This window comes from Mobula hypostoma, chromosome 13, assembly GCF_963921235.1.
Source record: "Mobula hypostoma chromosome 13, sMobHyp1.1, whole genome shotgun sequence".
Taxonomy (NCBI): domain Eukaryota; kingdom Metazoa; phylum Chordata; class Chondrichthyes; order Myliobatiformes; family Myliobatidae; genus Mobula; species Mobula hypostoma.
This window is the reverse complement of record NC_086109.1, coordinates 51877855-51895458: the sequence shown is the minus strand read 5'-3', so window position 1 is coordinate 51895458 and position 17604 is coordinate 51877855. Positions and strand designations below refer to the sequence as shown.

Sequence of the window (17604 nt, the reverse complement as noted above, 5' to 3'; positions counted from 1 at the left end):
GGGACACCTGTATCAGATCCAGTATTCACATATTGTTTGAAGACCCCCAACAAATTCTGCCCCATCTAAAACTTTTGCACTAAGGAGTTTTCAATTTATGTCGAGGCAGTTCAAGTCACCCACAATGAAAACCCTGTTGATTTTCTCCTTTTCATAATCTGCCTATATAATTGCTCCTTGGTGTCCCTAAGGCTGTTAGGAGATCTATAGCATAAACCAGGGGTCCCCAACCTTCTTTGCATTGTGGACCGGTTTAATATTGACAATATTCTTGCGGACCGGCCAACCGGGGGTGGGGTGTGGGTTGCCAACGGACAAGAGTAGCAGTCAAATACATTATGTTTACCCTGAGAAAGACCATGAAGCCTTACGCAGGCACCAGTGCGCATGTGTGTACGTGCTGATTTTTTTCTACAAATCGTTTTTGGCGATTCTGTTGGGGGGGTGGGGAGGGAGATTGTTAATCACAACCGGAATATAGGTGATAAGTGGCTAATACACTCAACTTCGTTTCTAAAAGGGTTTATCTGACGAATTTAATATTAAACACACACTGCATATTTTCCTCGCATGAATATAGTGATAAGTCAATTATCAGGGGAGGACAGGGGAGCTTGAAGTAAGTGTTGAACGAGCTTCCAGTAGAAGTGGTAGAGGCAGTTTCGATATTATCATTTAAACAAAAATTGGATAGGTATATGGACAAGAAAGGAATGGAGGGTTATGGGTTGAGTGCAGGTCGGTGGGACTAGGTAAGAGTAGCGTTTGGCACGTTCTAGAAGGGCAGAGATGGCCTGTTTACATGCTGTAATTGTTATATGGTTATATAAGTCACTTACAAGTCAATAGCATCATAACATTTTAAGTAACGTTTGGATATTAAACACACAGCACATATTTTCCCCGTATGAACATATAAAATCATTGCAACTCACCAATATCACTGAATCAGAGGAAGCCCTGGACTTGTTTCCCTGCAACGAGATGGCCCTATCGAGGGGTGATGGGAGACAGCGATACTCGAATGGGGTTCCTTATTCTGCAATTTAGTTTTCGTTGCATTCATTGCAGAGATACATTGGAAATAGAAGCAACATTTTCAGTGCTTTTGTGGCTATCTCAGGATATTTAACCTTGACTTTGATCCAGAATGCCAGCAGAGATGTTATGTCAAACACACTTTTCAGCCCGCTATCATTTGCAAGCTCGAGGAGTTGATCTCCTTCCCACGCTGACATGGATGACGTGCGGGTAATGACCTCGCATGCGTTCAAGCTCAACAGAGGCTGTGATAGGGAATGAGGAAAGGTGCAGCTGACTCATATCGCTTGCTCGCGGCCCGGTAGCACATGCTTTGCGGCCCGGTACCAGTCCGCGGCCGGGTGGTTGGGGACCGCTGGTATAAACCCATCAAGTATCAGCACCTTTCTCATTGCTGAGCTCTACTCATATAGACTAAAATAAGAATAGCTTTGTTTGTCACATATTCATTGAGACATTAAAATATACAGTGAAATGCTTTGTTTGCATCAAATCAAATCAGTGAGGATTGTGCTGGGCGCCCCACAAGTGTTGCCAAGTGTTTCACCTGTGTAGCACCAGTCTTATCGTGTGTGATGAGTCGTCACATTCTTTAGAGAAAATCAAATTACACTAGGTGCGAAAAGCCCATCAGAAGAATCCCAGTATCCGAAGGAGGCAGTGAATAGAAACCACACACTTCTGAAAATAATGTTTAGGTTCCAAATCTTAGATATGAACAAAAGCCAAATTTCTGTTTAGTTAGAATCAGTGATATTCATTAGAATAACCTTTGTTACTCCAATTTCTCTAACTAATTAGATCTAGTGTTATTCCCTATTTAAAAGTTTACAGACTAAACTTCCCTTTTTACTTATCCCTGATTAGTTAGAAAACCAAATATAATTCCTATTCTCAAGTATTATAGTTAACTTCAGTTTCAGTTTCAGACAGTATATCTACAAGTTTAAATTCAAATTCAAAAATTATATATATACAGTTTAACACTTTCACGATGATTCTCCATCACAGCTCTTAACCAAAATAAATCTCATTCACTAACTTATCAAAGTCTTTGCAAAATAATCAGTTCTTGCAGAAAATCAAATTCGGATTCTTTGAATGAAAATAAACTTGTACATCCAATCGTATTAAATCCTCTGCGTCGTTACATATTTTGTTCCTGTGCTGGTTCTTTATCTTGGGTAGCTCACCATCGTGTTTCTTGGATTCATTGGATGAAATAGTTTATCATCCACAGTAAGTCAAATTACAAACTTGTATAAAGCTTGACCAAATGCCTTGATATGATTTTACAGAACTAATTCCCGACTACACGGTAGGGATTTTGGATACTGGTCTCTGCTGTTATTGTCTTGTTATAGCTGCTGCATGTTATAGCTGTAGCTTCGATAAATCTTTTATCGCCATTGTCTCTCCTGTAGGGGTGTCACCCTGAGGGTTTCAAGTTAGTAGGGTAAAGATACTCACTACTAATTCCACTCTAAACAGTTCATGTCTTCAGCTTCTAATCGTTGCTGCGTTTCTTTCCTTGTCCGTCCCATGTCCAACCCACCCCTCCCTCGCATGGTGTTTTTTTTCAAATGTTTTTTTAAATCAGTAAACCTTGTTTTCATCCCTCTGCAGGTGGAACTTTCTAACATTACAATTTTGGATTTAATTAACCTGGGTTACCACCTCCCCCTTTGAACTAATGCAAGTCCCTTTGCATACAGCTACAGGTTGCACTGTAATGGGTTTGGGGTGTTCTTTATTTGCGAAATCTGGAAGAGACTCTACAATAGCTGAACCCAGAGCTTGGGTAAGGGACTGAATTGCTGTCACTAAAAGATTTCCCAGCTCAGGATATGTGAGAGTTTTTGGTTTTTCTCTGTGTTTAGAAGACTTCCTGTGTTCAGGCTCTTCTTTGTGAAAATTTTCATCTGCCATGGCTTAATCTAGTCAACACTTCATCCTGTGTCTCTTTTTCTTGTTGAATCTCAAACTCATTTGGTGTTGATGAGATTTCCAGACTTCTGCCATTAGGTGGGATACACTGATTTCGTATTTCCTCATTTGTTATTTCTTCCATAGGGTTTTCTTCAGGACTGACAGGTAAGTTACTTTCTACAGTGGGTTCCTCTACCTCAGGTAGGTTACTCGCATTTCTTTGAGATTCCAGCACTGGCTGCTTTGGGCTTGGGTTGGAACCCACAGTTCTTCTGTGTAACTTTCACAAGTTTTTTGACTCTTAGATGGCTCATCTATAATATCAAGTCTTGGTCTGAGGTAATAAACCTCATCCTTGCCCTCTTCAGAGTCAATTGAATTTTCTTCCTTTCCAACTGACTGTTCATTCTTAGTACTCCTGTGAGTTGTGTACTTGCAAACAGGGACAGGAGAAAGTTGTTCATTGTCTTCAGAAGGAAGAAATCCATAAGGGAGCAATAGATCTCTATATAAAGTTTATATGGGCCCAGACTGGTTCTCAGGATGTACTCTGTAGACAGGCAGATCACCAGCTTGTCTTACCAGTACATAGACTGTTTCTTTCCATTTATCAGCAAGTTTGATTTTACCTCATAGGCACACATTCCTTACTAGCACTCGGTCTCCTTTTCTCAACTCTGAAGCTGTCACCTGTTTATCATATCTGGTCTTGATTCAGTTTGCCATTTTCTGTGAATTCCCCCGCAGCTATCTTGAAGCTTTCCTCAAGATGAGATTTCAAATTTTGTACATACTGAGAATGTGATTTACCATGTTTGTCTTTAAAGGGTAGTCCAAAAGCCAAGTCAACTGAAAGTCTGGGATGTCATCCGAACGTCAGTTCATACAGACTAAAGCCAGTCGTATCATTCCTAGTACAATGGACTAGGGGTTTCACAAATTCTCAACAGCGACTTTTATCTTTCATCTCTAACATACTTACTAGGGTCTTGTTAAACCTCTGAACAGGGTTTCCTCTGGGATGATATGGTGTAGCTCTGACTTTTTGATTTCCAGCTGTGTCACACAATTCTTTAATCAAATGGGATTCAAAGTCAGGCCCTCTATCACTGCGTAGGCACTTGGGATACCATATTTCAAAATGAAATGCTCCCTTAGGCACTTCACAGTTTTGGCTTTTTAGCTGGGTGTAGGAATAGCCAAAGCATATTTAGCGAAATGATCAGTTATTACTAGCACATCTTTTGTGTTACTTTGATTGGGTTCTAATGTAAGAAAGTCCATGCAGGCCAGCTGCAAGGGTCGAGTACTCACAATATTCACTAACAGAGCAGCTTTCTCAGGCAAGGTCTTTATTCTTGTACGTCGACCACTTGTTTTAATCTTGTGTTTTACATCAGCAGCCTTTTTGGGCCAACAGAATCGGCTTCTGACTAAATCCAGGGTACGGTCAATACCCATGTGACCAAAGTCATTGTGAAGACTCTTAAGTACCTCAGATTGAAACTTTTCAGTAAAACAAGCTGACATGTTGTTTTATCTCCGGTTAGTCATTTTCTGTAGAGAATTCTGTCTTTTAGCTCTAGACGATCCCATTCTCTGAGAAGGAAGGGTAGTCTAGGGATTGCGTTTCTCACCGAAGGGGATGGTTTTTCTCCAATTTTCATCTGCTTGATGACTTCCCTAATACAAGGATCTGCTAACTGGGAGTCTGTAATCTCAGCATCAGAGAGATGAGATAGTCCCCCACATTGATCTTTTTGTGTGTAACTGTCAGGTATAGCATTTGAATGCATCGTTAAGGATCAAATATACGCAATGGCAACATCTGTTACAGGTTCTGTTTGTTGGATAAGATGACTCTCACATATAGCTTGCAGAACGTCAGTGGTATCTTCACCTGCATCAGAAATTGCTTCTAGTTTAAAATGACGCTTCGGAGTACCATGACGTGACTCCCACTCACTCCGTCTCTTCTCAAGCTGTCTTCTATTTTCCACTACTAATGCCCGATTGGGCTCATAGCAGCAAGATCTGGCTATGTATCCATCTTCTCCACATTTAAACCAGTACCAAGGTTTTGGATTTACACTTGGCTGTTTGTTAGTGGTTGTGGACTCTTGTTTAGCTGCTGCGTCTCACTTGCTGTCTTAGAGCTTGCTTTTCCCTTCTGCTGTCTGTAGCTTGTAGAGCAGCTAGCTGACTTTGAAGCTCAGCGATTTGTTCAGTCAGTTGAGAAGTAATTGAAATTAGCTGTGCGATATCATCATCTATACAGGCACTTGGGGTCTGAGACTGTATAACAGCACTTGATTTGGCTGTTCCTAAATGTTGTTTCATGCGTGTGGATCAGGAAGCATGCTTATCTTCCTCGGTGCGTAGAAATACCAATAATTCAGAAAACGATGGCGGGTTTTGTTTTCTCTGTTCCAGTTGCTGCTCTGACATCGGGGAGTGATCTCAATATCCCCTACAAAACTACTTTAGGAGATCAAGCAGCATGCGTTCACCAGCAACTTTGATGTGTGTTGCTTGAATTTCCAGCATCTGCAGAATTCCTGTTGTTTACTTTAGGAGATGTTTGTTAGCCTCAGTTTCAGCAAATCCGCCTCGCTTTGCAGTCAGTGTCAACTTTTCTTGTAGCTGCTGTAAGTAGGCGGATGGTTTTTCACCCGTGTTCATGAATTTGGTGAATAATTCATCTCCATCTTCCATGGTGGCAAAAGCTGAATCTAGGAGTTGTATGTGATTAGCGGGTGAAGCTCCACAGCTTATTGACTTGATGGTGTCAAAAGCTGGCGGAAGAATATTTTCACATATTTTCCATGTTCTATGAAGATCAGACACACTTGGGTCTTGCATGAACAGTTCAACACTAACATGCCAAGTCTCATAATCTGCCTCATTAGGTGGACGAGAGATTCTACCAGAAAAAGTTTGGAGCCTTACTGGCGGATTGCCGTGAGCCATCAAGTTATTACCATGCACAACATGCTCCACTATGACTCTTTGAATACCTGGAGGGTTTAGATCACTGGGAGAGAGGAATGGGTTCACTGCAACTCCATTAGTTTGGATTTATTCTGAATATCAGCTAGAGCTGTTTCCAGCTGGTTAGTATCAGAGGAGTCTGCTCTGAATTAAAGAGTTCTGGTCTTATTATGTTGTTACGTACCCCGTAACTGGGTTGCCAAACCAGCAGAAATGGACCACTTAGTTGGAGTCTGGATTACTGGAACTAAGAAAGTTTTATTAAAGAAATAAGCAACACAGTACTCTAATAGTAAGGATATAAATGCAACAGGTTAGCAATGAATAAACACACATGTACACGGAACTATGATAATAGGATCAATCAGGCTCTATCGCAGTCTAGGGGTGAAATGATCAGTCACAAGTGACAGAGTTCAGTTTAGTTCAGTTCGCAGTAATCGCCGTTGTGCCGTTGGGGAGAGAGAGAGAGAGAACGAATGGATATGCAAATCGGATTCCAAACAGACCTTCGATATTCCTCGCAGTTAGCTTTCGGGCGAGCCCTTTGTAATGTCTGCTGAGGTCACCGACTGTGACCCCTTCGTTCCAGATACAATCGTTCTTCTGCAGTGAACCCGGCACCCAGGCAAGCGCGGACACACACACTGGGTTCCCGCCGACCCGTACCTTTCTACCCTGTGCATCTATGGCTGGTCCCGCGACCAGACCTCCAAAACTCCCACCAACTTGTGGGGGGCACACTGCTTCCAGGGTCTCGTTACCTCGTGGAGTCGTGTGTCTGTTGCCTTAGCGAACCTGTTCTTTTTATCCCCCTGCTGGGGTATTGCCTGTCCATCAAACTTCAAATAGTTCAAAGCAACCGGTCTCTGACAATACTCGGAACTGTGTCTCCTTTCGGTAATCTCTCTCGTCTCTCTCTTACTAGCATTTTGAATGTTCCCCCATTGTCCTCTTATCGGTATCAATCTTCTGATAACTGGTTCTTTTGTCACAATGTACATCTTCAGCAGTTTCAACAGTGACTGTTTCCCTACTCTCAACAGTAAGGGTTTCACTGATCTGGATTAACATCTCTCTCAAGATTTCATTATAATCTTTCCCACCGCGCTTTGCTAAGGTTTTCAACTCACCATGGTAAGCTTGAGTGGTGTCTTTTCCAATTTTCTGAGTGTAAACACTGGATAAACTAACTACATGGTAGGAAACATATCTTGCACTGCAGAGTCAAAATGGTACTCTACCATGAGAGACTTGGGAAATTCTGCACCGAGGTCAGTTAGATGAATAACTCTGGCAAACGAATCATATTCTTTTGGAAAGTCCAGTATTTCCTCATCTTATTCTGTTCCTGTTATGCCATTGACTAAAACAGCATTTGGGATCTTGACACTCTTTTCCTCTATGACTTCTATTTCCTTTTACTATGGGTCTTAACTGAACATGTGAGTTTGAACAATAAGATTCTTTTAATGCTTTGTATACTAATGCTACTGGTTATCTAATACACTGCCTCCTGGCTGGTTTGCCAAATTTTATGTAACGCCTGTGTAGCACCGGTCTTGTCGCATGACTAGTCGTCGCACTCTTTAGAGAAAATCAAATTACACTGAGTACTATTAGGTCATCAGAAGAATCCAGGTATGGGAAGGAGGCAGTGAATAAAAACCACACACTTCTGGAAATAAGGTTTTGTTTATAAGAAAAACAATATGTACAAAATATTTACATGAGCAAGAACAATTCAAAATTCAAGCATTCTGTTTAGGTTCCAAATCTTAGGTATCAAACCACAACAAATTCCTTTTTAATTAGAATCAGTGATATTCATTAGAATAACCTTTGTTACTCTAATCTCTCTTAACTAATTAGATCTAGTGTTATTCCCTATTTAAAAGTTTACAGACTAAACTTCCCTTTTTACTTATCCCTAGTTAGTTAGAAAACCAAATGTAATTCCTATTCTCAAGTATTACAGTTAATTTCAGTTTCAGACAGTATATCTACAAGTTTAAATTCAAATTCAAAAATTATATACACACAGTTTAACACCTTTTACGACAATTCTCCAACATCACAATTCTGAAACAGACTATACAGGGTACTGGTGAGGCCTCACCTGGAGTACTGTGTGCAGTTCTGGTCTCCATACTTGAGGAAGGATATACTGGCTTTGGAGGCAGTGCAGAAGAGATTCAGCAGGTTGACTCCAGGGATGAAGGGTTAACCTATGAGGAGAGATTGAGTTGCCTTGGACTATACTCTCTGGAATTCAGAAGAATGAGAGGGGATCTTATAGAAACATACAAAATTTTGAAAGGGATGGATAAACTAGAAGTAGGAAAGTTTTTTCCATTGGTCATTGAGACTAGAAGTAGGGGATATTGCCTCAAGATTCAGGGGAGAAGATTTAGGATGGAGATGAGGAGAAACTGTTTTTCCCAGAGAGTGGTGAATCTGTGGAATTCTCTGTCCAGGGAAGCAGTTGAGGCTTCTTCACTAAATATATTTAAGATACAGTTGGATAGATTTTTACATAGTAAGGGAATTTAGGATTATGGGGAAAAGGCAGGTAGATGGAGCTGAGTTTACAGATCAGCCATGATCTTATTGAATGGCGGGGCAGGCTCAATGGGCTGGATGGCCTACTCCTGCTGCTATTTCTTATGATCTTATGCTATGTTATGTAAAGTACATCTCATTCAGTAACTTATCAAAGTCTTTGCAAAAATAATCAGTTCTTGCAGAAAATCAAATTCGGATGCTTTGAATGAAAATAAACTTGTACATCCAATCGTATTAAATTCTCTGCGTCATTACACATTTTGTCCCTGTGCTGGTTCTTTATCTTGGGTGGCTCACCATCGTGTTTCTTGGTTCTTTGGAATGAAATAGTTGATCATCCACGGAAAGTCAGTTCACAAACTTGTACAAAACTTGACCAAGTGCCTTGATATGATTTTACAGAATTAATCTGGACTACATGGTAGGGATTTTGGACACTGGTCTCTTCCAATATTGTCCCGTTAAAGCTGCTGCATGTTATAGCTGTAGCTTCAATACATTTTTTATCGCTATTGTCTCTCCTCCAGGGCTTTCAAATTAGTAGGGTAAAGATACTCACTATTAATTCCACTCTTAACAGTTCATGTCTTCAGCTTCTAATTGTTGCTGCGTTCCTCTCCTTGTTCGTCTTGTGCCCAGCCTGCCCCTCCCTCGCATATTTTTTTTCAAATTTTTAAAAAAATCTGTAAACCATTTTCTAGTGATTGATTTCTTACTTGCCGCTAAGAGGGCCTGCAGCAACTTTATATTTTCCTTCTGTTCAAGGAACAATACATGCCCCAAATAGAGCGTCAATCACTAGAAAATGGCTAAATCCAATACCACCTACATTAGAAGATTGGTACGAAATTATCTTGGAAATATTTAAAATGGAAAAGTTGACCTACTCCCTGAGAACTCAAAAAGAAACATTTTATCGAATCTGGAATAAATGGATTGAATATATAACCCCAATGCGAGCAGACTTTAGATGACTCTCCTAATGATTTATATTGCTCTTCTCATCAACACAGTAATATTGCTAACGTAAGCACCCCTAGTCTAAATGTTTGTTGTTTTTTTTTGGAAAATAGAGAATTAACACAAGTAAAGGGAAAGATTTGGGAAAGGGATAAAATAAAATGAAAAAATTAAGTAAATAAGTACATAGGGATTGGATAATTATGTCTGCAGGCAGGAACAAGCACGAACAAATTGGGATATAAACACCTACAATGGTTGGTATATAGGCTTGTATGCAACATTTTGGACCAGTGGAAATGGTCCAGAAGGGTTGTATGGAAACTATTATTACCATTTTTCTTAACAACTAATTTCATTACTTAGCCTAATAGGTTAGATTTACCACAGTACATAATTATCTATTTAAATGTTTATTTTGCTTTTATATCATCTCAATGTGTACTTAAGAATGTATAAATAATTGTAGTTTTATACATATAAAAAAATGGAAAAGGTTATATGTGTGAAAAAAGTACATGATAATTGTGAACTCCTTATCCAAATAAAAATAAAATTAAAAAAAAAAATCTGTAAATCTTGTTTTCATCCCTCTGCAAGTAGAACTTACTAACATTACAACTTTGGGTTTAATTAACTTGGGTTACACATGCATCTGGCGCCAACATAGTATGTCCACAACTCTCTAACCCTAAATGTACATCTTTGGTATGTGGGAGGAAACCAGATCACAGACATCCCACCCTGCAAAAACTCATTTCAGGGAGATAGCACCACCATTTCAGGGAGGTAGCACCCCCGCCCCCGCAACCCCATATCTCCCCCCCATCGACCTCCAAGGGCGCATGTATACGGGACATTTGATTATGAAAGAATACGACAGTTTATTTGACACATATTGAAACTATTTACACACACATACATATATATATTCCTTGTTGAGTATTTTGTTGGCAATCTCCATGATAATGCAAATAGCTTTTCTATTTCTTTAGCAAACTTTCCTTGTACTGTGATGTGGCTCTGCTGAAAAGAACTGTGAAATACTTGAGCAGGCTTCCCTGTGATTAGCCTCCCTGATATGTTGTGGTCCCTAAAAGAAATAAAAGCATAAGGTGTATCCTTATTATATTGTCTTATGTAATACTTTGTTTAGTGATTTTGTCTAATCTGTAAACCAATCTGTAATCTGTAAACTGGGTATATGCAGAAAATGTGACATTAAAATACAGTATGTACTTGTATATTATCATGGAGTCATTTTTTAATTCTATTACAACTTTAAGCATGTCAACAGGGAGTTTGGCCTCACCACGTAGGACATCAATATAGAGTAGCTCCTTAGCAGCTACCCAGCTAGTTTAAATAATGTTAGCTATGCTAATGAACGAACGACACCTGTTAAACTCACCTCAACATGTCTCTTGCAGTCTTAACCCACCATGGGCAATGGAAAAGTCACTGTTGCAAACAGTGCAGCGAGCAACACTGTCATTATTTTTGACCCCTATTAGGCAGGGGTATACTTTAATGTAGTCTGGGGTGAAGTGCGTTTTATATTTTCTTTTCTTGAAACACTTTGCCATGGCAGTGCGGGACACGAAACTGAACTGATGGAGAGACAGAGGTCAACTGTAAAGCCCGTCCACAGAGAAAACTGATAGGTCTACTTAGCACAAAGAGACCAATCAAGATGCTCGTTCTTGCTCCCACTCTCGATCTCGCTTCCGCTCCTGCTCTCGATCCCATTCCTGCTCCCGCTCTCCCTCTCCCTCTCATTTCCGGGATATTGTATATAATTTGTGGGCATCAGGGAGCTACAATTAATATGTGGGAGACTCCTGGAACTTCCGGGAGAGGTGGGATGTCTAAGGTCTCCTGGAGGAACCCCACACTGCTGTGATGCTAATGGTTCCCTGTCCACAAAGCCCTAGGATCAAAAGAAGACTTTAAACCCTATCTGATATCTACAAGAACTGTCCTGGGGAGGTTACACTGTGTCCATCTACTCTTCAAGGACTACCTTACTTCCTTGTCTAGCCTCTGTGGCAAGGTTCAGCTGTCAGCTTGAGTGATAGGACCCCTTACCCAGCAAGGAGGTACTTCCTAATAACAAAGTAGTTTGAACACAGTTATTTTATGTTTAGTGATACATGTTTAAATTCAAAGACAAATAATTCTTCACACGCACTTAACACTGACTGAAGATTTCTAATCTATAAAAGTTTCACAAACTACAAGGATTTCCAAATGCAGGTACATTTCTTATAAACTAGAATATAGAACATTTCTTACAAACTGGTTGAAGACATGGCAGACTCTCAAGTAATTAATTATTGTTCTTTCTGTAACACTGTCTTTCTGTCATTCTTAACAATCTACACTGTTGCTGACACTCCTACTATTTTCTACTGGATGACATCATCTTCATGTGATGTTTCCCAGATACCGTTTGCATGGACAAAAGTGATCCTGAAAGCTTTTGGTAACAAAGAGCTCAGACATACATAAATTAATGCTGTGAAAGCTGATCTCCTGAGTACACAAAAATCCCAATTTGTAACCATGTTTAATGAGCTAAGTGACATAACCCCCATTGTCTTGCCTTTGGCTAACACAGCTAAGCGGTCTCCTGGTTATTTCATTTTGCAAAGCAGACTTCTTAGCAGCCACCTGCTGCGGGCTATTATTCTGTATTCTGCAACACTATTTGTAAAGCTGTACATTCAGTTTCAAACTGATTGCTGCTTGAAATTTACATTAAGAACTGGAGTCTGGTTCTTGTTTACAACAAAAAGATAAGCACAGAGTATTGTTAGAAGTTTAACTTAATCACAAACAATTCTGACCTTTGGAAAGGCATGCAGCTGTGCAAGAAAGCTGTGTTCAGCAATACACCTCTTTGTGCCCTGGGAAATGAATATCCTTCGCATGAGTCCATGAGCCTTCTACTTCTTCCCCTATGAATACAAAGTCATAAAGATGTTACAATAAATGGCAATCATTTATAAATCATCATACACAAATCATTGCTATTTGGTTTAATTTTATTTAATTTAAGGGTGCAATCATTACTCTGAAGCTTCCTGTGCTTGAAATAATTTTAGAAGTCATTGAGAATGTTCTGGCACAATGAACTAGAGAGGTTTGGTAAATGGTACAGTACTGTATGGTTCATGGTTCTCCTGTGAGCCTTCTCTATCAGATATAGGCTTTCTATATATATTTCCCAATTTCACAAACCTGTGAGAGATGAGAAGAATGCAGGGAGGGGTGGGGAATAGAGTTTGAATTCCTGAAAAATTGTGTCCGGTTAATCTGGAGTGAAGAGACTCCGGCTGTGCACCTGTTTCTGGGTATACACATATTACCTGCTGCCCACAATGAGAAGTTCTATTTCTTTTCTCCCCCTTTATAAAATGTCCCTACCAAACTCTGTGACCACAAACCTTGTTGTTTAAAGCTCCACTCAAACTAAATTCTTTATCTTGCCTTATACTTGAGACCATCAATGACACTGAAATCATCACACATTTGCTTTGCCTGTTATTAAGGTGAAGTCACAATCACTCTCCACATCCTGAATCTGTGGGTACAGCCGCCATCCCCGTGCCATCTCTCACACTCACTTCTCCACTGAGTCATTGCTAGAACTCCCTAGCTGTCTGTGGCTTGTGGAATGAGGTTGTACCTATCATGTTACAAGTGTTTTTAACAATGTCAGTCTCTGTTGACTGTTTGACTGGTCTCCATATCAAGTTCACATATTGTACTGCAACTCTTACCTTTGTGCCACTTGTTCTAAGTGTTGGCTTTCATATTTTAGGACACACGCAATTATGTTGCCTATGTAGCCAAAGACCCGGTGAATCAAAGAGGTAACATTTTTCGGATATCAACAATTTCATTTGCACTGCTTTCAACAATAAATGTAATTGCACTCATTGTGGCCACTATCTCTGTACTTGTCCCTGGAGTATAGGCTGTTAAATCGGCCAGTTTTCAAATGCGATGCTTGTTTCTTGTGCATATTAAAGAAGCACAATATCACTGAGAAGGTAGACTGACGATGTGTGATGCAATGACAGTGAACAGTTAGCTGCTTACAGTGCAGGTAGAGCATGATAGACTGGGTCATTTTAAGATCTTCATCTATCAAATATAGAAGTAAGTACTGAGAACAAATTAGTGTTTGTATTCCATATCAGGATCACTTCTGCATTATGCCTGTTTATATAAACAATATAGTAAAATAAAGTAAACCATGCTTAGGTCATGTAAAATAAGTATCAGAATGTTTTAAGTTCTTTAAACTTGTTAAACAATCATTCCATAGGCAATGAAAATTAATCTTGTCCTTCTTGCATTCTCTTTTAGCATGCCATATTTTGGAGTGTTTTGATGATTTGGCCCATTGTGTTATTAACAGCATAGGACAAGCATTTGAACTTCGTTTTAAACAATACTTGAAGAGCCCACATGCAATTAGTAAACCTCATAATGAGAGGTGAGTACTGTCCAGTCCCCATCACCACAGTCATACACACAAACCGAGTAGCTACAAGTAGATATCATGGTAGGACCAGTAACCAACGTTGAGATGATTGTAACTCAAGGTTGCTGACATGCTGCTGTGGTGATTGTGACTGATTTTATGATCAATTATATACAGCTGTTCTTTCTGTGGTTTTCCATACATATGGCCACATAGATTGGGAGTGAGTGCTGTAGTTTCTCAATAAAAATAGGAGAAGTTGGAAATGTGAAATGTCTGTGAAATGAGAAGCAGAATGAAATTTTCACATCAAGGACATAGAAACATAGAAAATAGGTGCAGGAGTAGGCCATTCGGCCCTTTGAGCCTGCACCGCCATTCAGTATGATCATGGCTGATCATCCAACTCAGAACCCTGCACCAGCCTTCCCTCCATACCCCCTGATCCCTTTAGCCACAAGGGCCATATCTAACTCCCTCTTAAATATAGCCAATGAACTGACCTCAACTGTTTCCTGTGGCAGAGAATTCCACAGATTCACCACTCTCCGTGTGAAGAAGTTTTTCCTAATCTCGATCCTAAAAGGCTTCCCCTTTATCCTCAAACTGTGACCCCTCATTCTGGACTTCTCCAACATCGGGAACAATCTTCCTGCATCTAGCCTGTCCAATCCCTTTAGGATTTTATACGTTTCAATCAGATCCTCCCTCAATCTTCTAAATTCCAACGAGTACAAGCCAAGTTCATCCAGTCTTTCATCATATGAAAGTCCTGCCATCCCAGGAATCAATCTGGTGAACCTTCTTTGTACTCCCTCTATGGCAAGCATGTCTTTCCTCAGATTAGGGGACCAAAACTGCACACAATACTCCAGGTGTGGTCTCACCAAGGCCTTGTACAACTGCAGTAGTACTTCCCTGCTCCTGTGCTCGAAACGTCTTGCTATAAATGCCAGCATACCATTCGCCTTTTTCACCGCCTGCTGTACCTGCATGCCCACTTTCAATGACTGGTATATAATGACACCCAGGTCTCGTTGCACCTCTCCTTTTCCTAATTGGCCACCATTCAGATAATAATCTGTTTTCCTGTTTTTGCCACCAAAGTGGATAACTTCACATTTATCCACATTAAATTGCATCTGCCATGAATTTGCCCACTCACCTAACCTATCTAAGTCATCCTGCATCCTTTTAGCATCCTCCTCACAGCTAACACTGCCGCCCAGCTTCGTGTCATCCGCAAACTTGGAGATGCTGCATTTAATTCCCTCATCCAAGTCATTAATATATATTGTAAACAACTGGGGTCCCACTGCCTGCCATTCTGAAAAGGTCCCATTTATTCCCACTCTTTGCTTCCTGTCTGCCAACCAATTCTCTATCCACATCAATACCTTACCCCCAGTACCGTATGCTTTAAGTTTGCACACTAATCTCCTGTGTGGGACCTTGTCAAAAGCCTTTTGAAAATCCAAATATACCACATCCACTGGTTCTCCCCTATCCACTCTACTAGTTACATCCTCAAAAAATTCTATGAGATTCGTCAGACATGATTTTCCTTTCACAAATCCATGCTGACTTTGTCCGATGATTTCACCGCTTTCCAAATGTGCTGTTATCACATCTTTGATAACTGACTCTAGCAGTTTCCCCACCACCGATGTTAGGCTAACCGGTCTATAATTCCCCGGTTTCTCTCTCCCTCCTTTTTTAAAAAGTGAGGTTACGTTAGCCACCCTCCAATCCTCAGGAACTAGTCCAGAATCTAAAGGGTTTTGAAAAATTATCACTAATGCATCCACTATTACTTGGGCTACTTCCTTAAGCACTCTGGGATGCAGACCATCTGGCCCTGGGGATTTATTTGTCTTTAATCCCTTCAATTTACCTAACACCACTTCCCTACTAACATGTATTTCCCTCACTTCCTCCATCTCACTGGACCCTCTGTCCCCTACTATTTCTGGAAGATTATTTATGTCCTCCTTAGTGAAGACAGAACCAAAGTAATTATTCAGTTGGTCTGCCATGTCCTTGCTCCCCATAATCAATTCACCTGTTTCTGTCTATAGGGGACCTACATTCGTCTTAACCAATCTTTTTCTTTTCACATATCTATAAAAGCTTTTACAGTCAGTTTTTATGTTCCCTGCCAGTTTTCTGTCATAATCTTTTTTCCCCTTCCTAGTTAAGCCCTTTGTCCTCCTCTGCTGAACTCTGAATTTCTCCCAGTCCTCAGGTGAGCCACTTTTTCTGACTAATTTGTATGCTGCTTCTTTGGAATTGATACTATCCCTAATTTCCCTTGTCAGTCACAGGTGCACTACCTTCTTTGATTTATTCTTTTGCCAAACTGGGATGAACAATTCCAACAGGACTGAGAAAGTGAGCATTCAAGTTAGTTATAGGGTGCAGAGAAGGTGGGCTGGAGAGGACAAGGAGAACATTGGATGAGGCTGGGATTGTCTGGTTCCTAAAGTCAGTTAGCTTCTGTAGAAACCTGCTGGACATTATACATTTTAATTTCAGATTCACAGTTGTTGAATTTTTGGTTGTTGTTCCTTATTTCTAAGATAAATCCTCTGATTTCAAAGCAAATTGACTCAGTTTCTTTTTGGAACGATACACAGTGAGTCATGTACATTCTGTCAATCACATCACACAAATCAATAAATCTTCAAAACAATCAGAGCTGAGGAATTTTAATCTTTTTAAATATTATTCACAGTAAGCTTATGATGGTATCACATTTCATGTTGGCCACATAAAATTCAGAAAGATGAAGTAGTTTACAAATATATTCTTGAAGTCACTGTTGGTGATTCTATACAGCAGAACTGCAGGCTTTGCATTATGGAGTATGGAGGGTGACAGCCACAACTATGGATACTACAATGACATCCCAGGTAAAGCAGCCTTTCCTACAGGACTGCAGAAAGCAGAAGTTAACAAAGATTCGGTGATGCAGACTAATAGTGGTCAAATGATTGAGGATGGAAACATTTCACAGGTTAGCATAAAGTATATTATTTTTACTGATATTCCGATGTGAGAAATACTTTGAGAGTGACATTCTCGAATGAAAGTTTACTGTATTGTAAGAAGGTCACAATTATGTTTGCAACTCCATGGGAAATTATTTTAAAGACTTTCATCCTGCATTTCTTTATTTGTAGATGAGGAGCCAATGTCCATGGTGAAAAGCATTGTTTACATTTACATTGTGTAAAACAATAACAAAAGATGAGGAAGTCTTGGAATTCTTAAGAAAGAATGGGTTTGGCAAATACCATGATTTCATTGATTACTTATTGTTTTTGGTTTTGATTTACTGGACTTTGATCTGTCTCTCAGGGTGCAGATTACCAGGTGTTGGGAGGATCACTGCACCAAGTAAGGGCCACCCTGTATAAAAGGAAAATTTTCACAGTGGTGTTACATCATGATATGTACTTAGGCACCACAGAGGTGTCCTTCACATGACCAATTGATCCCACTCATACTTTGGTTGTTGAACTAAGTCGATATATATTACACTTGGTTGTTGATGGACTGACTCGCTGTGTGACTCATCTACCCAGGAGAGACCTGGCTTTGCTCAAGACCTTGACTGAGAT

The 17604-nt window shown here is 40.0% G+C and overlaps 1 protein-coding gene across 3 annotated transcripts in view; it reads left to right on the top strand.

Moving 5' to 3' along the window:
- Positions 1 to 17604, top strand: part of LOC134355954 (SHC-transforming protein 1-like) — a 203835-nt gene that overhangs the window by 152811 nt on the left and 33420 nt on the right. For all 3 annotated transcript variants that reach the window (XM_063066499.1, XM_063066497.1, XM_063066498.1), the window contains 3 exons: positions 13313 to 13364; positions 13864 to 13993; positions 16820 to 16997. In XM_063066499.1, the coding sequence (XP_062922569.1) occupies positions 13313 to 13364; positions 13864 to 13993; positions 16820 to 16997 (360 nt within the window). The remainder of the gene's footprint in view (positions 1 to 13312; positions 13365 to 13863; positions 13994 to 16819; positions 16998 to 17604) is intronic.